Consider the following 24,314-nt stretch of genomic DNA (forward strand, 5'->3'; position numbering starts at 1 on the left):
ACTGAGGGGAAAGTAACATTCATCAGGTCTGTCCCAGCAGCACAGGGCTCCTGGGCCTCCAAAGCTTCAGCCTCTCAACCAGACATATATGGGCCACCCCAGATACTGACCATATGACCCTATGTTAATTGTCAAACCTGAAAAAGACACCACCATTTACTGATAACATGCCAACTCCATCGTTAGCCCAACACAATTTCCTGAACTTGAGTTCGTTGACAAATACCACTGTTGTGGGCTGAACTGTGCCCCTCTGCCCCAATCCATATGTTCAAGTCATAACCCCTAGAACCTCAGAATGTGACTGTATTTGGACACAGGTCTGTAAAAAAGTAATTAAATTAAAATGAGGTCATTAGGGTGGACCTAATGACCCACCCTACTGCCACCTTGACCTCAAGACTTCTAGCCTTCAGAATTGTGAGAGAAAAAATGTCTGTTGTTTAAGCCACCCAGTCTGGGGTACTTTGTTATGACAGCCCTAGCCAACTAATACAACCACCCCCAACTCCAGTTCTCTACTACACTGAGCCATACAAGACCCTAACCCCTGATCTAGTACCAGTTGTTGGCCTCGTACAACTGCATACAGTCAGGGGTTACTGGTACTAAGGATAAAGGAATGAGCCTTCAAATGCATACAGTAAGTCCTCACTTAATGTCATCGATAGGTTATGTGACTTTAAGCAAAACAGTATATAATGAAACCAATTTTTACCATAGACTATTTGACATAAACAAGAGTTAAATTCCTAATGTTATACTGAAAAAACACTGAACAAAACGTTATTCGAGGTCCTGCTGCACAAATGTTTCCTTGCAATACATAAGATGGAAATGGATTATGTGAGAGAACTAAATAATGCAGTCAGTATTTGTCAAACAGCACACTTAACTGATAGCTATAATTTGTATAAAAACGAGGGGTAAAGCAGAAGATATAGGTTGGTACACCCCCCTTAAAGATGGCAACCTAGAATTGTCTCTCCCATCAACATTTGTTATTTACCTGGGATGCCACCTCTGAAAGCTGAGTTCAGCACCTTGTCCTTAGGGCAGCCTGGGCATCCCATTTGGGAACCCTGAATGATGATTTCCATGAGCAAGGCGCTATGACTGCCATGATAGGACATGCAGATTCACAAGACAAGAAGTGGAGAGGATCCCAAGTCTGAGTTGAAGAATCTACTTCTGATTTTTTGCTGCAGAGCATCTGTCCTGAAAGCATCCTGTTAGAGGCCATTGCTTTGCATATTTTGTTCACCAGAGTATCTTGTGTCTACAAGTATCCTAGTCCTCTACAGAGGGTCCCATTCCCACGACAGTGAGGAGTGATGAGGCTACATCGCTTGTCTCAATTCATCATGTCACAGGGGAGCCAGGATTTTTGAAATAGTGGTAGCTCTTAAAGGTGACAGACCTGTGGACAAATGTAAGGGTTCTTCTCTAAGACATTCAAAGGATCTCACCTTCACCCATCTCATGTACTCCATTTTTAGAGTAAAGTTATTTTCTTCCATTAGTTATTCTCCAGATCCTATTCATTCTCTGATCTGCCCATTTATATTCTGACAGGAGCCTCTATTCTGGATTTTTTTTTTAATGCTCCTTAAAATAGTAATCCTTAGAATTTCTTTCCAGTAGCTCGATTCCTTCAGTGACAAAAATAATTTTGATTGATTAATCTATTAGGTCATTCATTCACCTCCATTCATCTTTCAAATCCACACATAATTCATTTCTATTTTGCTATGTGCTGGAGAACATAAGGTTATCTATAAACCATATCAAAGAATTTATAATCTAAGTAGAAAGATGAACATTTTTAAAAAGCATCCATACTCTATTTTATGTACTTAAAATTAAGTGGACTCTTTCCCACTCCTCTTCCAAATAATAATGTGCCCGTTGAACAAGAAATTATCGGGATGTTTTGTTCCTTATACTGTATGTCCCTTTCAACTAACATAGGTGTATACATCCTTTGACTGCATTTGCAGGAGGGTAAAATTTCTACATGCATGAAATCTACTTTTTTAAAAATTGCTAGCTCAAAGGTAGCAAGAACTTTTTGTTTAGTTCATCAATGTCATCACTTATAGGTCCTAGAACAGTACCAGGTAAAGGAAATAGTTGTTAAAGTTTTCCTGAGTGGTGTGTGCTCAGAATGGGAACTATATTCTAGGGCAAGAGATTGGCTGATAGGATATTCATGAGTTTTGAATTTTGTTTCTCTGGATGATATTTATAAAGTTAGCACATCCAAGCATAGTTATATGATTGAATTAAATGTACTGTTTGCTTTTGAAGGACTTCTGAAATACAAACTGAGTAAACTGAGAACAGAAGAAATGGACAAGCTAACCATGTAATGTTCCAAAAGGGGGAGGTAAATTGTGTTATAACCAGTGATGTGTAACACAGATAACCTCCTTTAAATTGTCACTGATACATGAATTAGGAGTTTGATTCAAAATATGGTATCCTAAAATGTACACTATGTATGTTATCTGATTTATAATTGTTAGAATTGTGACAGAAATCCCTAAAATCTTCATGTTTACAGGTCTTATTTGCTTTATGCATTTTCTGATATTTTGCTGAAGATACTCCAGTTAGTGTCTCCAGAGTTTTATTTCTAGGATTTCCTCTGCCAACTGATAAGGCAGAATGCAACCCTGACAACCCTGCCATATTCACTGCCATCAAAGGTCCAACACTTTCTCTTTTGTGAACTCTGCCGCCTACTGAATGAAGTCTTATTTCTGAAAAAGGGCTTTCCATGGTCATTATATTTCTACCAACTATGAGCTCACTGCTATGCGACCTTTGAAGCACTGATAGGGCCTATCTTTCCTCAAAAGGCTCTGACACTCTGTATGCAAACTTGTCTCAGTATATATTTGTCAGCTGTATAATGAGCTAGATTTAATTCAAGGGTTTTGCAATTTGATTGTATCACAGTTTATATCTGTGTGTTTTTTGTGACATAAAATATGATGTAATTGGTCACTGAAGGCACTACTACAGTCACTGCATTCATAAGGTTTTTCTGTGCCAATTCTATTATCTGCTGATGGTGCACCTCTAGTACCTGGACGCCCCACAGTGGTCACGTTCCCATCTGCTAGGAACCCACTGATACGTAATGAAGTCTGAGCCACCACAGAAGGCATCTGCACATTCACCATACCAACAGGGTTTTTCTCCTGTATGGTATCACTTGAATGTGATGAACTGTGACTCTTAGAGAAAGGATTTTCCAACTTGACTGAACCTACACGTTTCTCTCTTGCATGCAGCATTCCCTTATGATACACAAGGCATGACAAGTGGGAGAAGGCTTTCCCACAATCAGAGCACCCATAGGGCCTCTCTCCTGTATGAGTTCTCCGATGTCTATTGAGGCACGACTTATCTCTAAAGGCTTTCCCACAGTCACTGCATGTATAGGGTTTCTCGCCTGTGTGAATTCTCTGATGGTTAATAAGACCTGATTTGTGTGAACAGGATTTTCCACATTCAGTACACACAAAGGGAGTCTTTCCAGTGTGAAATCTCTGATGTGATATGAGGCAAGTTTTCTGGCTGAAGCCTTTCCCACACTCTGTGCATACATAAGGTTTCTCTCCAGTGTGAGTTCGCTGATGTATAAGGAGATTGCCCTTCTGGATGAAGCCTTTTCCACATTCACTGCATATATAGGGTTTCTCTCCCGTATGTGTTCGCTGATGTACAATGAGATTGCCCTTTTGAATGAAGGCTTTCCCACAGTCACTGCATATATACGACTTCTCTCCTGTATGAGTTTTCTGATGGGCATTGAGCTGTGATTTCCAGCGGAATGTTTTGTCACACTCTGTGCATTCATAAGGTTTTTCTCCTGTATGAGTTCTCTGATGTTCAATGAGCCTGGACTTTCTGGAGAAGGCTTTGTCACACAGACTGCATCCATGAGGTTTCTCTCCTGTATGAACTCTCTGATGATTAATGAGCCGAGACTTCTTGATAAAAGCTTTCCCACAGTCATCACATACATAGGGTTTCTCTCCTGTATGACTTTTCTGATGAGTCAGTAGTCGTGATTTCTTGGGGAAGGCTTTGTCACATTCAGTGCACTCATACCGTTTCTCTCCTATATGAGTTTTCTGATGTTCAGTGAGCCTGGACTTCCTGGAGAAGGCTTTCCCACATACACTGCATCCGTGAGGTTTCTCTCCTGTATGAATTCTCTGATGATCGATAAGGCGAGACTTCTTGATGAAGGCTTTCCCACATTCACTGCATACATGAGGTTTATCTACCTTTTCAGTTCTTTGATGCTTAATGAATTGTGAATTTCCACATTCAGGAATTTTAATTTCAGTATGAAATCGCTCATACTTTGTCTGGAGGAAGGATTTCACATCTCCATTAACCTCAACAGGGTTCTTTACTTCATAGCTTCCATTCCCGTTGACAAAATTTATATTTGATTTCAATGCTTTCCTGTGTATTTCAAATATATCATGATTTCGCTTTAAAGGAAAATTATTTTTACCCTGATAAACAATGTTTCCAAATGCTTTATGTTCATGGCATTGTTCCATTCTCTTTAGACATCTTTGATTTTGCAAGTGCCCCTGTAGATGACCAATATCTTTCTTGATTTCTAGGAAAGAAGAGAATAATGAATCTTTCCATGAGCTTGGTACAGAACAAAACTATTTCACAAACAGCTCTGTGTAGGCTGGATCTTTATTAATAACACTATGACCTCAGTTTAAAGAAATTCCAAGCAAATATATTAGTTATCACTTGCACAAGGTTAAAATGCAATAACATAAACAAAGAAAATAAAAGGTAAAAATAGTCAGTATATAAACAGATTTGTTCATTCAAAATGAGTAGATATAGATTTGGTTGCTTTCTAAATGTGACCTTATAAAGCATGCTAAAGATAGTAAAATAAAATCAAGTTACTATTAGCACTCAATCACAGAAGACAGAGATATTTGTTTCAAAATGAGTGAGACACATCCACAAATCCTTATTAAATTATGACTATGTACCAAGCACTGTACTGGAGATGAGGATATAGAAACATTCCTTATTTTCACCAAGCATACATTCTAGTTAGGGAAAACTGAACAAGAAAGCAATGATAAAGAAGGCAGGTACAAATTGTGAAAAGCGACTTAAAGGGGCAACTGAGAACAAGGTGGAAGAAATCAGGATATAACCTGGAGAGAGAAAAAGACAAGGCTCACTCATGGTTTCGACACTGGGGGATTAATAAACATGAGGAATCAGATATTATTCTTAATTATTTGACTTGACCTACTGGATAGGTGGGTAGTGCATTTTAATGACATGGGGGAAATCAAGTGTGTATTTTAAAGCATATCAACCTTCAAATGGGTTTTAGAAATCCAATACAGACATGAAGATATTGACTAGATATAGAAATCTTGAAAAAGGGCTTAAGTGAAGATAACAATGTGGAAATCATTAGTATACGAACATTACATAAGGACCGAGGACTGGATGAGATCATATTTGGAAAAATGTGTAGACTGAAAGAAGATGAAGGCATGGGACCAAATTTATAGTTATTATAACATTAAGAGTTTGGATTTTAAAAAGCCCACTGAGGAGCACCAAACACTGTCTCTACTGACAAAGGAAATAAGCCTTCTTACACTGAGGAAACAGCAAGGGTTTTAGGAGCTCTGTGCCAGGAATGAGGGCCAAAGACCAAACATGTATTTCTTATATCACATGATCACACTAGGGAACCATCACCTTTTCAGTCACACTTTGCATGGGTAATACTTAAAATGTTCCCATTTCAATGTAATGATCCCCCCAAACCCACAACTAGCCAGTAACAGCATCTTCTTTCAAAATTCTACACGGACATCTTGGTTTCATCATTTAAGGGGTCCTAAAGGATTACATTTCCGATCCTGGGCCAGGACTCTTGGCAGTTTTGTCTTCCATTTTTCTTTTCTAGGATAAAGAATGTTTTCTGGAACTACCGGATGTATTTCACTATTGTTACACTGCTGCCACCCAGTTAAAAAGTAAGACTACACATCCAAGGATAATACAAATTCAACTTCCAACCCCACCATTCTACCTCAATTACTAACAAAGTCCACAAGAGCTAGACTGGAAATCAAGGTTATATTACCAACAATTACCTCATTTATCCATGGTCACACTCCACTAGGTATCCTACAAATACCTTCTAAAATTGGCCTTCATGTGGCCAGTTTCAGGTCAATCCTGACAGTCACCACATGGCTCTGCATATTTCCAACTTCATACCTTCATTCTTTGTCTTTCACCATCTTTATCTGAATCCTAGATATGCCTCCTGTATATCATGTTATCATTCCCCCATTCTATGTCACTGTAAGCTCTGTTTCCCTTAAATTTCTAACATATTCCCAATCTTTACTGTTCATTTTGACAATTAACTTCACAGAGCCCTGAATTGTAGCAAAAGATGCCTCATTCAAAATCTAAAGTTCTTGGGGATGGCCCGGTGGCTCAGGCGGTTAGAGTTCCATGCTCCTAACTCCGAAGGCTGCCGGTTCGATTCCCACATGGGCTAGTGGGCTCTCAACCACAAGGTTGCCGGTTCAACTCCTCGAGTCCCACAAGCACTCCGCACCCTGCAACTAAGATTGAACATGGCACCTTGAGCTGAGCTGCCTCCCGGATGGCTCAGCCCCCTGCAACTAAGATTAAACACAGCACCTTGAGCTGAGCTGCCTCCCGGATGGCTCAGTTGGTTGGAATGCGTCCTCTCAACCACAAGGTTGCTGGTTCAACTCCCGCAAGGGAATGGTGGGCAGTGCCCCCTGCAACTAGAAAACGGCAACTGGACCTGGAGCTGAGCTGTACCCTCCACAACTAAGATTGAAAGGACAACGACTTGGAAAAAAAGGCCTGGAAGTACACACTGTTCCTCAATAAAATCCTGTTCCCCTTCCCCAATAAAAAATCTTTAAAAAAAAGCTAAAGTTCTTCTATATGTTACATGAAGATTTTTCCTCTATTTGTTACCGAAATCTTACTCCTAGGATGTATTGCTTTATTTCTCACCCAATTCAATTTTTTCTAGCACATATTGGGATTGTGGTTCACCAACCAGCCTCACGTGGGCCTACTTACAGCATTATACATAGAGTAGCCCAAGCCTAACAAAACACATTCTCAGAAGAAGAGGCCTTGGTACCTGTATTAAGAAACCACACATTTAACAAATATTCTTTGATTGCTATGTAGTTGACCAAGGCTCTTCTTAACCTGTACTCACACCATAGGAGATCTTTCCCTAGTCTTCAACATTCCCTGAATTCCTCGAGTATATCCAAATGCAGCACAGTGCGCCATTTGGATGTGAACAAACACATCTAAATTATGATGCACAAAATAAAACTCCTGATTTCTCAACCCACATCTCCTTCTCCACACATCATCATCTCACAAATGGCAACTCCAAGGCTCCTAGGATTCATGCCAGAAACCCTACCATCATCCTTCATTTATATTTTTCTCACATCCTTCATCTACTTCAATATGAAATCAATTCTTCCCTCCCTTATCAATATATTCCAAAGCTGACCATGCCTCAACCTCTCTACCCAGGTTGAAGATAAGCATTGTTCTAGTCTTATACTATAGCAAATAGGCTCCCTATTGGATTTTAGGCTTCAACCTCTGCCTGCTACTGTCCACTTTCTACAAAGTAGTCACTGGGATCATTTTAAATGTAAATTATATTTCATCACTTCTCTAATGAAAACTACCTGTTTTCTCATCTAATTTTAAAATATCAAGTCCCTGAAATGCCCTTGAAAGGTCCAAAGGACCTGTCTACTCCAAAATCTAGCTACTACCACATCTCGCTTATTATCTCCATCCACTGTCCCCTTGCTCACTCCATTGTATTCACACAGGCTTCCTTGAGGTTCTTCAAACATGCTCCTGCCTCGGGCCCTTGAACTTGCTATTTTGTCTACTATGGAACACAATTCATCTAAGGGACCTTATCATATCTCTCATATAGCTGCTTAAAGGCATCTTACGAAAGAGGCATTCTCCTTCCTAAATGAGCTAAGATTAGAGAACCTAAGCTAGATTCCTTGCTGAGAAGAGCAGTTCCCAGGTCCCTCACATATTATTCCATTTTGCCATTTCACTGATCTTCACAGCACTTTTCACTGCTAGACATCATATTTATACATATTTTGATGAATTTTCTGTCTCTTCCTTTTAAAGATTTTTTTTTGGGGGGAAGGGGAACAGGACTTTATTGGGGAGCAGTGTGTATGTCCAGGACTGTTTTCCAAGTCAAATTGTTGTCCTTTCAGTCTTAGTTGTGGAGGGCGCAGCTCAGCTCCAGGTCCAGTTGCCATTGCTAGTTGCAGGGGGCACAGCCCACCATCCCTTGTGGGAGTCGAACTGGCAACCTTGTGGTTGAGAGGACGCGCTCCAACCAACTGAGCCATCTGGGAGGCAGCTCAGCTCAAGGTGCCGTGTTCAATCTTAGTTGCAGGGGGCAGAGCCCACCATCCCTTGCGGGACTCGAGGAATTGAACTGGCAACCTTGTGGTTGAGAGCCCACTGGCCCATGTGGGAATTGAACCGGCAGCCTTCAGTTAGGAGCACAGAGCTCCAACCGCCTGAGCCACTGGGCTGGTCCCTGTGTCTCCTCCTTTTAGAATATAATCTCCAAGAAGAATTTTGCTGTTGGTGGTGTTCATGGCTGTCAGCACCAGTGTGTAAAAGGCTATCCAAAAAAAACATTTAAGGCAATCAAATGATATTTAAAGCAATGGACCAAGGAAAGATTCTCATGCATGGGAAATATTGGGGGAGGGGGCCGGCCCGCTGGCTCAGGTGGTTAGAGCTCCGTGCTCCTAACTCCGAAGGCTGCCGGTTCAATTCCCACATGGGCCAGTGGGCTGCGTCCTCTACAGCTAAGGTTGTGAACAACAGCTCTTCCTGGAGCTGGGCTGCTGAGAGCAGCCGGAGCTCAGCGTCAGCTGCCGTGGGCTGTTGTGTGCTGCCGTGGGCTGCCGTGGGCTGCCGTGTGCTTCCAGAAGGGGCCAGTGGCCAGTGTGAGTGACCAACAGCCAGCATGGGCTGCTGTGTGCTGCTGTGGGCTACCGTGTGCTGCCAGGGGCAGCCGGTAGCCAGCCTAAGTGGCCGGCAGCCAGCATGAGTGGCCAGCAGCCATCGTGAGCGGCCAGCAGACAGCGAGAGCTGCTGTAAGCAAGCAACCGATGACCAGAGACCGACCTCCTCAGGTGGGGGGAGCGCAAGGCTCATAATACCAGCATGGGCCAGGGAGCTGTGTCCTACACAACTAGACTGAGAAACAACGGCTTGAACCGGAGTGGGGGTGGGGGAGGCAGAAGAAGGGGGAAAAAATATTGGGGAGATATCTTTAAACATAGTTGACCCTGAGTTTAGGAAAAGGAAAGCAAGTTTTGCATAAGCAAGATGATACTATATGATGGAGGTCACTGACAGAAGAGAAATTTCCATCTTATATGACTGGCAATATGATTAATTGGGACTTCATGTCATCAGATTATCATAAGAAAAAGGAGGAAAGCTTTTAAGGGAATGAATCCAGCAATATCATTTAAAATAATGATCAGAGTTAACAATTATATAAGAAAATTGAAGCAAAGCAGATATGTTTAATGATGTGGTTTGGGCTGGGAACAGAGAATGAGAAATTTTAAGAAATCAACAGGAATAGCAAAATTTTAAATAAGGGACCTGAGGAGGTAGGAAAGCATCTAGGAAAAAACACACTTCATCTGCCCCTGGATTCCTGGCACAGAGCTCCTGAAACTCTCATAATTTCCTAAGTAGTAGAACACTAGAAACATTTTTTGTTCTAATATTTTGCCCTTAACCCTGGTCCCTGACAGAGTTCGCAAATCCCTTAGAATTTCCTAGGTGACAGGAGTGTCGTTTGTTCTAATAAGGCGATTCTGGGTCAGCTCCTAGTCACCAAAAAGGCCAAGCTATCATTAGATGCTTGGAACTTTCAGCCCCACCTCCATTCTCAGGAGAGGGGAGAGGGGCTAGAAATGGAGTTCATGGATCGATCATACCTACATGAGGAAGCCTCCAAAGAAATACCAAAAGTATGGTGTTTGGAGAGCTTCCAGGTTGGTGAACACATGGAGGTTGGGGACAGTAACATTCAGAGAGGGTATGGAAGCTCTGTGCCCTTTCCCCATACCTTACACTATGTATCTGTTCCATGTTGCTGTTCCTGAGTTGTATCCTTTTATAATAAACTGGTGATTTACTAAGTAAAATGTTTCTGACTTCTGTGAGCCTTTCCAGCAAATTAGTCGAACCCAATGGGGGAGTCTTGGGAACCTCTGATTTATAGCTGGTTGATCAGAAGCACACGTAACAAACTGGAACTGTGATTGGCATATGAAGTAGAGGCAGGGATTATCTTGCAAGACTGAGCCCTTAGCCTGTGGGATTGGACACTATCTATAGGCAGCTAGTGTCAGAATTGAGAGTTAAATTGTAGGACACACAGCAGGTGTCACAGAGAATTACTTGTTGTGGAGGAAAACTCTCAGATATCTGGTTTCAGAAGTGTTGAGAGTGTGGCAGTGGTGTGAGTGTAGAGGAGAAACACAGAGGACTGAGATTTTTCCAACATAGCCAGGATATATATCAATAATAGAAGGTACTATAGAATGAACGTTTCTATCCCCCCAAATTTATACATTGAAATCCTAACTCCCAAAGATGGGGGTGGATGCTAGGAAGGGAAATCAACATTATCCAAAGGGGTAAGAAGGTTTAGTAGTCAGAAGACAGTGCTAAAATCAAATGTCTTTCCTTGGAGAAAGGCATGGAAGGTGAATTTCAAAGCAAGAAAAGTAGACAGGACAGGAAGTGATACAATGCTGGGAAGAGAAGGATGTTAAGATTTGAGAACTCTAAGAAGAAACCTAGAGGGGAAAAAAAAATCAAGACCTAGATGAAATGAAAGGGATCAAATTCAAGAAGAGATGTGTTCCCCTAAACACCTAAAAGAAAAAGTGCTCTTTTGTAGGAGATTGGTGGGCACTCACATGTCCTCAGACACTCTCACAGCTGTGACACCTCTGAACGACTAAAATATGACTTTCTCAGCCGCCCTCCTTGCTCATTCTCTCTCACTCACCTGAACAGATTTGACTGTGGGCTTCACCTTCTATGGCCCATGGTTCCCCTCGTTCCAATCTGGAGAGAGCATCTGGCTTGCTGACTTGATACCCTGTTCATGGGAAGTGACAGAAGAGGCAGGCACTTTGAATTTGGCTGTGGTCTGCCAATATAGAAGAATGTAATAGTTTAGAAACTATGCAATTTGTAGGATAGCACAGTAAAGGCTTTTCAATGAGGAAGGGCACATTATACCCTCTATTCTGGGACCAGAGAGGGGACTGAGATTCATCTACCACTTCAGAGCACCACAGACACGCCAAAGCTTTCTGAAGCTGAGACGGGAAAGGCCACTGACTGGGGACCCTCTGAGTGACACAGGGGAGCCGTCCTCACCCACTGACACCAGGTTGCTGTAGTTCTCCAACATCACGTCTCGGTACAGGTCCTTCTGCTCAGGGGCCAGGAGCTGCCACTCCTCCCACGTGAAGTCCACAGCCACGTCCTCCAGTGTCACTGATTCCTGTCATAACACATTCCTGTTTAATCTGACTGTTTCTCTAGTTACTGGAAGAGAAGAAACGTGAAGGAAGGAAGTTGTTCTGCTCATTTTTACCATATTGGCTACATCGATCCACTTAAGTGTTGATTTTTTTTAAACTACATTGTTATAGAACCAAAATCTATCCATATCCACGGTCAACCTCTAGCAATATATTCTGTAATCATGCAGTCAACCGTCATTCAACGAATGAGAAGTTAATGTAATAAATAGTCAGAAACACTTGCAAAATATATATTTGAAGAACTTGCTATATATATATCAAATTATATATATCAAGCATATATATAATTTTTGAAGTAGGCACATATTTGCAAGGCATTAAATATATTCTATTATTTCAGGATTAATAAACCATATTCCTACATTCACCATCAATCTTGATTACTATTATCAGAATCAACCATGCAGAAAATTCAGATAAAGATACTACATAATATTAAGAAAGTATATTTTATACATTAGAAGGAATAAAAGCAACTTTCCAAAACATTTTCAAAGAACAAGAGACAATTAAAGATCATTAAGGAGACTAAAAAAATGAATAGCCTCCAAAAAGCACATACATATAGTCACATGCTGCAAAACAACATTTCAGTCAACGATGGACCACGTATACGACACTGGTATACCATACAGCCTAGATGTGCGGTGGACAATACCATCCAGGTTTGTGTAAGTGCACTCTGAGGTGTTCACACAATGATGACGTCACCTAATGACACAGTTCTCAGAACGTATCCCTGTCATTAAGCGGCACATGACTGTACGTATATATGTAATTTATATTTACATTACCAGGTAGGTTCACAGCATATCAAATACGTTGAAGACATAATGGACTGGAAAGGAGACCTCAGAAATAAAAAAAAATAACTCAAAATGCAGCAAAAGGACATAGTAATAGAATACACAAAGACAGAATAATAAATGTAGAGGCTAAAGTGAGGTCTAATATTTACCAATCCAGTTTACAAAAGAATAAATAGTGATGGAAAGGTACTATCCAACAACCTAAGGGCTGAGACAGATGCATCTGTAAATATCTATACAGACATACATGTACATACAAGTACAGTAACAGGAAATACACACTACTGCTCATTTGTTAAGCTGCACTACCCCTTAGGGAAGAAGCATTAAAAGGAACCTTACTTTTTCACTATATGTATTAATACTTTGCAGTCACTGCAGTTTTAAAAATGTATCCATGTACACTTGTATGATTAATCTTTGTAACCATAATAAAAGAGGCAAAAAGAAGTGGCTTTGAACACAGGGAAGGAGAGTGTATTATCTTAGTAAGGGGGACGTTCTGAAGCAAATCCTTTGGGACCCCAACAACTTAGCAGACAGCAGTACTTTCAACTCCCTGCTGCCAAACCCGATCTCAAACACCTGTTTACAGAGAACCTTTGAACGTCATGCAATCCTTCCACTTTCTTAGGATATCTTGGTTTCTTTCCTAGATTAACCCTGACCGCCACAAGGCTGGGTCCATGGGTCACCCTGCTGTGTCCCATGAAGAACTGTGCCCACTGAGCTCTCATGGTCTATTCACAAAGGGGTCTCTGAGGAGCCCTACTTTTGCATTTATGAGAAAGCTGAAGTTCAGGACACTGTCTACCATCTCTAGAACCATAAAAAAATGTACTACCACCTAAGTGTCAGGAAATATATAGTGACATTCTCTAAGAAACTTTCACATCAGAGTCAGTGCATAGCCTGTCATCATCATGACTCTCTGGTTGTGATGGCTGTCAGAGACATTACACAGAACGTGACAGCTAATATAACCAACCCATAGGATGCGCCAGTCAACATTGATCCAATATTAGTCATTTAGGGCAGGTACCAGGAAAAACATAATTCTGATCCTACTTTGCTTTGATGATGAAGTTAAAAGAGTCTAAACTTATTTCTGCACAAATCCTACTTTACCAATTTACACTTCTCCATTTAATTCAATCATGTTTTCTAATGGTCCAGAAATCAATCACAGAATGAAAGAAAGAATAAAACAAACCAAAAGTCACCTGATCCTGAATCATTTTCTTCTGTTATTGAGAAATGGTTAGTAATGAGGATATCGCTTCTCGTCTCTTCCTGAACTGTCCTAAATTTCGGGTTAGAAATCTTAGTCTCCAGTCAGTGGTATCCCCACAAATGATGACATTCAAGTCCTGAAATCTCCGCCTCTTCACTTGATGTGTTTTGTTCCTGGAGCCAGGACCTGCGGGCTGAAAAGTAAGTTCACATTGAGTGGACACTTCTTGGTCCAGATGTTGTAACTGCTGTCGCTAACCTGATTTCAAGGCCATCTGTTCCTTTATTTGAATCTCCAGAGGCAATTACAGTCTGGAGCAATAAAACATAAAATTCTGAATGTGTGGGCAGTATGTCTTTCTTCTGTGAAGTGGAAGTGGGGTGACTGTGAAAGAGATGATAAGGGAGAACCAATAGCACATGATGCCCCTGCCTTCTCACACACATCAGTTGTTGAAGAGACAACTTATAAAAGGCAAAGATTTGGACACCTGTTTCTTTAAAATCATATGTCCTCATGTACCTTTTCAGAAGTCTCTTTACAACTCATGTGTAAATACAACTCAGTGTGAAGACAAATGTACCTAAGCCAAGCATTATCCAACAGACCATTTTCACTAATCATTATGTGGGGGAAAAAAAGTCAAACCAACAGAAACAAAATTAAAGTATATAGACCAAGGCTGTTATTTGCAGGTACATACACACACTTAGTGAAAGTACAAAAGCAGGCATTATATAAAACCAGTTCAAGGAAGTCATTGTCTCTGGGGAGGGAAGGGAGATGGGCTAGAGGACATCATTAAAGTTACATTTGGATCAGTTTACCAATGAAAAAAAAAATGTACATAATAGAGGAAAATCCCACTGAGTGAAGATGGTAGAGTAGGCAACATAAAAAAAGAAAGAAAGAAAGAAAGAAACAAAGAAAGAAACAAAGAAAGAAACAAAGAAAGAAAGAAAGAAAGAAAGAAAGAAAGAAAGAAAGAAAGAAAGAAAGAGAGAAAGAAAAAGAAAATCAAGTGAAAACTTTCAACATCGAAAACAAAACACAAACTCTGAAAAACAATCAAAGGTTTATAGCAACAGAGTGAACACTGAAACAAGTAAAAGGCAACTTAAAAATGGTAGGAAAGCTAATGTTGCAACAACTATGTATAGTGCCAGGTGGGTACTAGAGTAATCGGGGAAGATCACTGCATAAATTATATAAATGTCTAGCCATCATGCTGTACACCTGAAAATAATATAAAATAATACTGAATGTCAACTGTAACTGGAAAAAAAATTAAAAAATAAAATATCCTAATTATAAGGAAAAAAATGGTAGGCAGGCTCTGTGCCATATTTATTTGTCCTTGCCCTCCCCAGTTTGGTGGTTGTCTTAAAGATGGGCAGCCAGCCGTCCCAATGCAGGACCCTGGCTCCTGGCTGAGTTTGTCTGTTCGAACCTGTCTGGGGCCTACCTGAAGAACCAACGCAATGTGCTCATCTCTGTTTCACCTAATTTGGAACTCACTCAGGGAGGAAAAACAGTGGGCATTTCTCAAAAGCACTGTAAGGTGGACAAACTCACAGCTGCCTGGAGCAAAAGATCACAGTTGAAGCAGAGCCAAAAGTTTGAAAGTAAAAGTAGGTCATTAAAAAGCACCAGTATATACTGCAGAATTTATAAAGCCATGTACATGAACAGGGCAGGACCCCTGCTCAGAAAAGACCCAAGAAGACCCTAAGCTTTCCCTCTGGTGATTTCTACACTCAGTGGAAGCAGAAAATGAAGGCTAAGGCAGAGCTGTAAACAACCCGGCTAAGCACTGAAGGAGCAGCCCACGACACAACACACAACCATGAACACATTATACTAAGCGAAAGAAGTCAGACATGAAAATTAACATAGTCTATGATTGCACCATATGAAATATCCACAATAGGTAAATCCATAAAGACAGAAAGCAGATTGGTGGTTGCCAGGATCTAGAAGGGAGAATGTGGAATGACTGCTTAATTAATACAGGTTTCTTTTTGGGGTAATGAAAATGTTCTGGTGGCTACACAGAGGTGGTGGCTACACAACATTATGAGTACGCTAAAAGCCACTGAATTGACTTTAAAATGTTTAATTTTTAAAAAATGGGCAGAGGACATGGAGATATTTCTCTAAAGAGGACATACAGATACAGATGGCCAACAGACATATAAAAAAATGCTCAACCTCACTTATCATTAGAGAAGTGCAGATAAAAACCACAATGAAACACCACCTCACTCCTGTGAGAATGGCTATCATCAATAAATCAACAAACAAGTGCTCACGAGGATGTGGAGAAAAGGGAACCCTTGTGCACTGTTGATGGGATTGCAGATTGGTGCAGTCACTATGGAAAACAGTATGGAGGTATCTCAAAAATTTGAAAATGGAACTACCTTATGATCCAGCAATTCCACTCCTAGGTATCTATCTGGAGAAATCCAAAACTCTAATTCAAAAAAATATGTGCACCCCTATGTTTACTACAGCACTAGTCACAGTAGCCAAGATGTGGAAGCAACCGAAATGCCCATCGGTAGACAGCTGGACTAAGAAACTGTGGTACATTTATACAATAGAGTATTACTGGACCATAAAGAATTAAATCTTACCATTTGCAACGATATGGATGGACCTAGACAACATTATGCTAAGTGAAATAAGTCAGAAAGAGAAAGACAAATACCATATGATCTCACTTATATGTGGAATCTAAAGAACAGAATAAGTGAGCAAACTAAACAGAAACAGTCTCAGAGGTATAGAGGAAAAACTGATGGTTGCTAGATGGGATGCAGGTGGGGATTAGATGGGAGGGAGAAGGTGAGGGGATTAGAAAGCACAATCTAGTAGCCACAGCATTGCCACAGGGATATGAAAGACAGTTTGAGGAATATAATCAATAATGTTGTAAAGATTTTATAGGGTGTCAGATGGGCACTTGTCTTATTAGGGAGGCCACTTCATGGATGGTGTAGATGCCTGATCACTGCGTTGTACACCGGAAGCTGAATAATACTGAATGTCAACTATAATTTAGTATGTATATATATATATATATATATATATATATATATATATATATAATCACTGGATATAGAGTACAGCATAGGGAATAGAGTCAATGGAATTGTAACAGCTATATATGATGTCAGAAGGGTAATAGATTGGGGGTGGGGGTTATCACTTTGTGAGGGGTGTGAATGTCTATTACATTGTTTTGTACACCTGAAACTAATATAAATAAATAAATAAATGCTTAATTTTGTTTTGTGAATTTCACCTCAATAAAAAAATCAAATATGTCCAGCACAACAATATAAGTACTTTCATTAAAACTAAAAGCAAGGTTTGGACAAGCAGTATCACTACCATTATCTATAACAATTCTGGAAATGAAACCCCACTAACTTGATAAAGAACCAAGTAAGAATAATCAATATTAGAGAAGAGAAAGCAAGTATAAGAAGTTCCCCAACATGATTAAGCAAGAGTCAGAGTTTCAGGGATTTAAGTGAACATATATCAAAAGTAAATTTTTAGTCAGATGAGTAAATATGGAATTTATATCTAAAAATTGGTAACATTCCAAAACACACATTTCTTATAGCACTGCTACATGACTGACTATTTTGGGGAAACAGTTTAACACTTTGTATTGAACACTTTCAATAGAGATACGGTATTATCAGAATCCAAAAATCCACTTCTACGAATTTTTGCAAAAAGAAAATGATAATAATAATAATAATGGCATACACATCAAAGTTGATGTAAAAATATTATGTAGGTCTATACTAGAGGATTAATTGAATGACTTAAGAGTACACACATCTAATGAAATACTATGTAGCTATTAAAAAGGCTAACAATCTCTATTTGGTGAAAAGACAGAAAACCAAAATTAGGTATCACAGAAACATATAAAAAGATATTCACCATCATTAGTCTTCAGAGAAATGCAAATCAAAACCACAAGTAAGCTACCACTTCACACCACCTATAATAACTATAATAAAAACATGAAAATAAACAATGTTCATGAATATGTGGTGGAACTGGAACCCTCATTCACTGCTGATGGGAAAGTAAAATGGGGCAGTCACTTTGTAAAACAGTCTGGCAGTTCTCAAACGATTAAACATATCAATCACATGACCCAGAAATTCCCCTCCAGATATATGTTCAAGAGAAGTAAAAACATGTCCACACAAAAGCTTGTACATATGTGGGCAGCCGGATTAGCTCAGTTGGTTAGAGCACGTTGCTAGTACTAACACCAAGGTTGCCGGTTCGATCCTGGCATGGGCCACTGTGAACCGCGCCCTCCTTAAAAAGAAAGAAAAAAGAAAAAAAAGTGACTACCGAATTATTTAGATACTTAAATTCTATCTAAATGAATGCACATATTGAGTGATTCCAGTCATAATGGCATGGGTTTGCCTCAGTATATGGTTAACAGAAATTTTTTAAAAATAATAATATAAAGAAAAAATTTTGTTTGTTATGAATGTTTATGTTATGAAGTTAAACGAAGCAAATTATACCAATGTTTCAGCAATTCATTGGAATTGTGAAAATGAAGCATAGAAAAATGAAGACTAAAATGAAAATATATGAAAAATTTAACAAATGTTACCATTGGGAAACAGAATGGAGATAACAGAGGTGTCATTTTAATTGTGTTAGAATGATGCTGAAAGGCAGACCCGGTGGCTCAGGTGGTTGGAACGCTGTGCTCCTTACGCCTAGGTCACCGGTTCGATTCCCACATGCACCAATGTACAGTGTCCTCTACAGCTAAAATTGTGAACAAGGGCTCTCCCTGGACCTGGGCTGCCATGAGCAGCCAGAGGTTAGCGTGAGCTGCAGTGGGCTGCTGTGAGCAGCTGACTGGAGACCGACTGCCTCAGCCGGGGGGAGTGCAAGGCTCATAATACCACCAGCATGGGCCAGGGAGCTGTGTCCTACACAACTAGACTGAGAAACAACAGCTTGAACCAGAGTGAGGGGGAGGCAGAAGAAGGGGAGAAAATGATGCGGAAAGGAAACGTTTACAAATGTGTAGTACACACACAGTAAACTTGCAGGAAGGGCAAAATCCTCATCTTTATGTAGAAACCTGACCCGTTTTAGATATGCTTAATCCTCCATCTCCAACAAAGTTTTCATACCTACCAGGTAAAGATGAAGGGGCAATGTGGGAAGGCAAAGATTTGCAAACTATGCCTTGAAGAACTGAAGAGGAAGGTAAGTTTGAACGTCAACCCACCCACCAACCAGCTTCAATGCTCACAAACCTCTCAATGACTGTCACACCTGGACCTTCCCAAACACTGATCGTTCCCCATCAGAATAATCCTGAGACCTGGACCAGACCACAGGTTGGCTGACCACAACCCCCGCACCTGTCATTGAATCGCATCTTATATCCCGAATCCGAACAGACACTGCTTTGTCAAAAACCAGTCCCTGCCACAGTCCTCAGTCACAGACACCAAGCCCTGATCACGGACTTTCAACCGTTGATCTCGACAGGCCTTTCATCGCTGACCACCAGAATCCCTCAGGATTGACTCCAAAGGCACCCCAGCCACAGACATCCCCGTGACCAACTGCCGCTTGCTTCCTCTCCCCCGACGGACCCACGGTTCCCCCCAACCCGATACCCAGACACCTTGATCCTTTTATTCAGTTCCACGGCGAGCTCCACACACAGATGAGGTTTTCCCGTGACCCCACCGCGACCTTCTAGGAACTGCACTTCCGCGAATTCTTTTCTGTACGCATCCCCGCCCAGTCGCAGCACCGCCCTACGGCGGCCGAGGAGGCTCGGAGGCGTGTTTGCAAAGAAAACCGGGATTGCCTGTGTTTCCGCGGAGAAAACATGTCTACACCCATCTCTCCACGGATCTCGGGGGCGGCCATCTTTCCCCATTTGACGTACCGATGGTAAAGAGGCCGTTTAGACCTGAGTATGCAAAGAAGGCTGCGAACGGTGAAAAGCCACCGAAACCCAGCGGAGCAAACTGCATTAATTTTCAGAAGCTCGAGCTCACACAAGACTAATAGGGGCTGGGCAATGTCCACCTCAGCAGGCTGGGGAGAAAAGTAATCCAGTTTGCACAATGCAAGATTTGGAAACGATACAGTTGGGCGCAGCCATCTTAGAAGTTAGGTGTCCGTACAAAAAAACAACAACAACAACAAAAATAACAACAGCAACCAAAAAAAAAAAAAAACAGAGGAAAAAGAACTGATGTACAGGTCGAAAGGCAAATAAATATCTTAAGATTGCCTCTGGCTGGATGTGAAAGGTAGGAGGAAAATTTGGGGCACACTATGGGGATAATGCCATCAAATGAAGTAAAACAGGGATGAAGAAACGTAGCTTACCTTTGGGGATAGGACATGGTTACAGCCCAGTAACAATGACAGGAGCCAATGGGAAGAAGGAATCTGATGACTAGCCGGAGAGTTTTTCCACAAGTGGTTAGAATTGTTGATTCTCTTTGACTTGACAATTCCAATTCTACTTTCGTCACTAGTAATTACGTGTGAAAATACAGAGTTGAGATAAAGCCTGCACGAAAATTTCTACCATCAATTTCTTCTTCCCATTTCATCACCATCCACCTAAGTCAGGAACATAGTCCCTTCCTCACTATTAGCTGTGTTCACCCACTAGCCCTCTCTTGTTTCACCTTGGAGATGTCACCTAACTCCCGCCACCAATCCGGGCTGTAGAACATGTGTTCCTTCAACTAAATTTATTAACTCTGTGCACACAGTGAGGCATACGGCCTTTCTTGTACCACGTTGGCTTCTCCAAACCCTATACTGCTCTCCAGAAGCATTCCCAGAAGTCGCTCCACCTGTTCCCAACTCCCTAAAGGACGATTCTCTTTCCTGCACGGTTATACGCAACTTTTCCAAGATGGCCGCTCCCGCTGTAATGTGGGGGGCGGCTTCGGACATACCGCAGGGAAAGCGGAGGCGGCCATCTTCGGGCTTACTGAAGGGAATGACACTCGGGTCCTCCGAGGCAGGCTAGAGCGTGTGCATCGCCTTTTATGACGCTTGCAATTGACGTAAGGCAGACAAGTAAAGTCATCTTGATCAAGCAAAGGTTGTACGGCAGATCTTCCAAGATGACCTCTCCCACAAGAGTCCTCTGAATGGGGGCTGTCATACTTTGTCAGAGTGTCTTTCGTGTCTAAAAGACAGGAAAGCTGAACAGAATCTTCATCAGTGAAAGGAGGCCTCGGGGTGGTAGTTGGCAGCAAACACGGACTCAGATGCTACAAAGATTCAACTTGACCATGAGGTGAGTCTGAAGGGGAAGTGATGGATCGTGGCTCTTTTTACCTACACAGTGTGAGAAGAAAAGGGTCTGCAGAAATACTCACGCTTTGGGGATAATGACAATGCCATCAAAGGAAGTGTGGGGACAGAGCCAGGAGTACAGTTTCCAGGCTCTCGGCCTCACGTGGAAAGTTGCTGGCTCAGGTAATAAATAGCCATCAACTGTGATTGGATGGCCATCAGTTGTGGCTAGTTGGCCGGCAGCTGTAACCAGTGAGCCATTGGCCACTAATATAACTGCTGTGGCTATGCTAGCAGCAAATGGGGGCTAGCAAGAAGATGATGGCTGAGCTAGCAAGAGGCGGATTGCAGTTAGCAAGTGAGGTTGGTTGGCAGAGAAGTGGACGGCAGGTTGCAGATGTGTGGCTCCTGCTTCCTGTGTCTCCAACTCAGCTGCCAGAGAGAATATAGTGGTATGACTCCCCTATCTATGTTCTCCATGGGTGTTCCTTTTTGGCCTCACCATATCCTGCCTTCTTATGTGGGGAGCGGGACCAGAGACCCCGCATGATACCCTGCATGACAGGAAGTGAAACACGAATGAAGAAACCTAGCTTACCTTTGTGGGTGGGACATGGCTACCATTCAGTAAAACTATGGCATTGTGCCATAGTTTGATTTGGGGTTTGTGGTAGGAGAGGGCTGTGGGAAGTCCGTGAGAGGAACAAGATGTTGTGAGACAGGAAATGCATTTTGTGACTGAAGGAGCGGGATTGTCGAAAGTGGTGCAGGCCTGGGGTTGGTCAGGGATTGGAGTGGCCCAGAGAAAGATTAGAATGGCATGGGGTTAGCCTTTGTGGGGGAGGTCAGTGCCAGGGCCTGTCTTGGAGGCAAATCAGTGATTGGCACAATCTAAGGGGTGGGTCAGTGATTAGGATGCTCTTGGGGGGCAGGTGGGGGCTGGAGTCATTGATTGGGGGCAAATGATGGGAGATCAGTGATTGAGGTGTCCTTGAAGGAAGTCAGGAATTGGTGTGTCAGTGCCTAAAAAGGTTTGAAGATCAGTTCTTAGGATGGTCTTGGGGGATTGGAGCCTCCCTGGAGGAACGTCAGTGATTGGAAAGCCTTGGGGCATAAGTCAGTGATTGAAACGTCCTTGGGTGGTAGTTCAGTGTTTTTGATATCCTTGACTTAGGTCAGTGTTTGGAATTTATTTGGGGAAGGGGGTCAGTGATTTCTTTGGGGGTAGCTAGTGAATGAGATGGCCTGTGGGAGGTCAGTGCTTGGAGCAGCATTGTTTCTTGTCTTTGAGGGTTTCCAATGGTCACTGAGAGTCATGGGGGTATGGGAGTTTGGGTCTGGATGGGCCTGTGATAATCTGATAGAACTCATGAACTATGAACTGAAGTAGCCATGTGGCCCATAGGGTACGATGCTGTTAAGTATTGATACCTGAGAGATTTATGGGAGTTGGATCCTGCAAAGTCTCTGTGTTTCGGAGAGCTTTGGGGTTTGAAGGCCGATTGACTTCTCATAAGTTATACTGGTGCTTTCTGCAAAACCTGTTTTCCAACTTCCTCTGTCCTCTAAGTCACCTCTTTCTCTCAGTCTCTACAACAGTGAAAACTGAGTTGAAATGATCAAGGTATAAACAAATCTAAGGTAAAATGCTTATTATGCAAGATGTGGTGTCTGGCCCTCTTGTCTTCAAATTTACTGCATATTTTTCTGGAATCTTCCCTTTTTGGTCATTCTGACACATGAGAGGACATTCCCACATCCTAAATCCTGATAGCCAGAGATACACATCATTAAAATTTTGGTATATTTTCTTTTCCATACTTTTCTAGGACTCATTTTATTACAAAGATATGATAACATTTCATAAGTAGTTTGTAATTTGTTTCTCAAAAGTAACTTAACCTTATATAACAAAATTGTTCTGGTATTACTAACTTTTGATACAAAGTCTTGTTAATAGCTGCATGGTATTCTTTATTGTGATCACCTTACAATGTTGACTGAAGTTACATTAAATCTTTGCAATAATTTGGATAGGCGTGACATGTTAAAATATTCATGTAGATCTGGACATTGCATGTTAAGTTTATTTCTAGATTGTATCTATGTTTGGTGCCATTGTAAATAGCTTCTCTTTCCCTTGAACTTTTCATATTTTTTGTGTTCTGATAGGTATAAAAGTAGCTCATTTAAAAAAGTTTCTCTTTCACTTCGTTACTGAACTCTTACTATTACTAATGTGTTTCAATTGATTCTTGTAGGTTTTCCAGGTAAGCGGTCAAAACTCCTACAGGTAAGTTGAACTCAGAGAAAAGAATATGGAGTTTAGATTTGGGCAGACCTAGGTTTTTATCCATATTCTGCTGCTTACTACAGAAACTTGGGCAAGTTTCTTAACTTCTCTGAGGTTCTTTTCCCATTCGTTAAAAAAAAAAAAAAAAAAAAAAAAAATCTGTACTAACTACTCAAACAGTTAAAGTACCTAGCACATAGGAAGCCAAGACAGATTAGCAAACAGTTTTCTAGTATTTATACCTGTTTTCTGGATTGTTTAGGCTTTTAGAAATTTCTCATTTGACTGTCAAAATTTTTCCTATTTCTCTATAATGGTCTTTCTTCATATATAAATTTAGTTTTGAGTACAGGTTTAGTAAATTACATAATTTAATGGAGATAGCTTTGTCGTTTGTGTTTATTATAAAATAATTATATGTTTATTGTAAAAAGGTAATATATATTACTTTTTAATCTTTAGATTATCATATTAACCTACCACCTAAAGAAAACATAGTTAAATTTTAGACATTTGTATGTATATGTATGTATATCTAAAATATGTACACACATAAAAATAAGGACTCACACAATTCAGAAAAATCTGTTATACTCTTATTTATACAGTTTATTACACCATTGAATTTCTGTAATCCCCAGGTCCTGGCTTTCTGGGATAAAATAGTTCCTATGAGGGGAGAAAGTGAAAGTCCTGAGATCGACACTATACCCTTGACCAAAGCTCTCATTCTAAAGCTTCAGAGAAGAGCCCAGTATCAACAATAAAGCAGATAATAGGGTTGCTGCATGTGTGTAAAGGCTCCAGAAAATGTCCAAGTCCCAAGTGAGTTGTTTGTTTATATTTTTATTTGGCTTTATAATGGATTT

The 24,314-nt window shown here is 40.9% G+C and overlaps 2 protein-coding genes across 7 annotated transcripts in view; one reads left to right on the forward strand and one right to left on the reverse strand.

The window, feature by feature from the left end:
- On the reverse strand, positions 1–19,706 carry ZNF613 (zinc finger protein 613). Of its 6 annotated transcripts, none has more exons than XM_088800510.1 (7): positions 19,504–19,639; positions 13,789–13,992; positions 12,551–12,607; positions 11,587–11,713; positions 11,210–11,302; positions 1,010–4,651; positions 1–137 (listed from the first exon to the last, which is right to left on the reverse strand). In XM_088800510.1, exons 4-6 carry the CDS (start codon positions 11,618–11,620, stop codon positions 2,934–2,936), a joined length of 1,845 nt encoding a protein of 614 aa, XP_088656636.1. In that variant the 5' UTR covers positions 11,621–11,713; positions 12,551–12,607; positions 13,789–13,992; positions 19,504–19,639; the 3' UTR covers positions 1–137; positions 1,010–2,933. The 6 variants fall into 6 exon arrangements, with proteins under 6 accessions (XP_088656636.1, XP_088656639.1, XP_088656635.1 ...); XM_088800513.1 differs by having other exon boundaries at positions 11,210–11,353; XM_088800509.1 differs by lacking the exons at positions 12,551–12,607; positions 13,789–13,992 and having other exon boundaries at positions 1,010–1,420; positions 3,282–4,651; positions 19,504–19,706.
- Positions 19,014–24,314, forward strand: part of LOC148757521 (uncharacterized) — a 17,596-nt gene continuing 12,295 nt past the window's right edge. Inside the window, 4 exon segments of the mRNA XM_088800728.1 lie at positions 19,014–19,076; positions 19,582–19,778; positions 20,618–20,883; positions 23,414–23,422. Of these exon segments, the coding sequence (XP_088656854.1) occupies positions 19,014–19,076; positions 19,582–19,778; positions 20,618–20,883; positions 23,414–23,422 (535 nt within the window).

The sequence above is a fragment of the Rhinolophus sinicus genome, chromosome 8 (genome assembly GCF_057876585.1).
Source record: "Rhinolophus sinicus isolate RSI-liver-muscle chromosome 8, RSI-T2T, whole genome shotgun sequence".
Taxonomy (NCBI): Eukaryota; Metazoa; Chordata; class Mammalia; order Chiroptera; family Rhinolophidae; genus Rhinolophus; species Rhinolophus sinicus.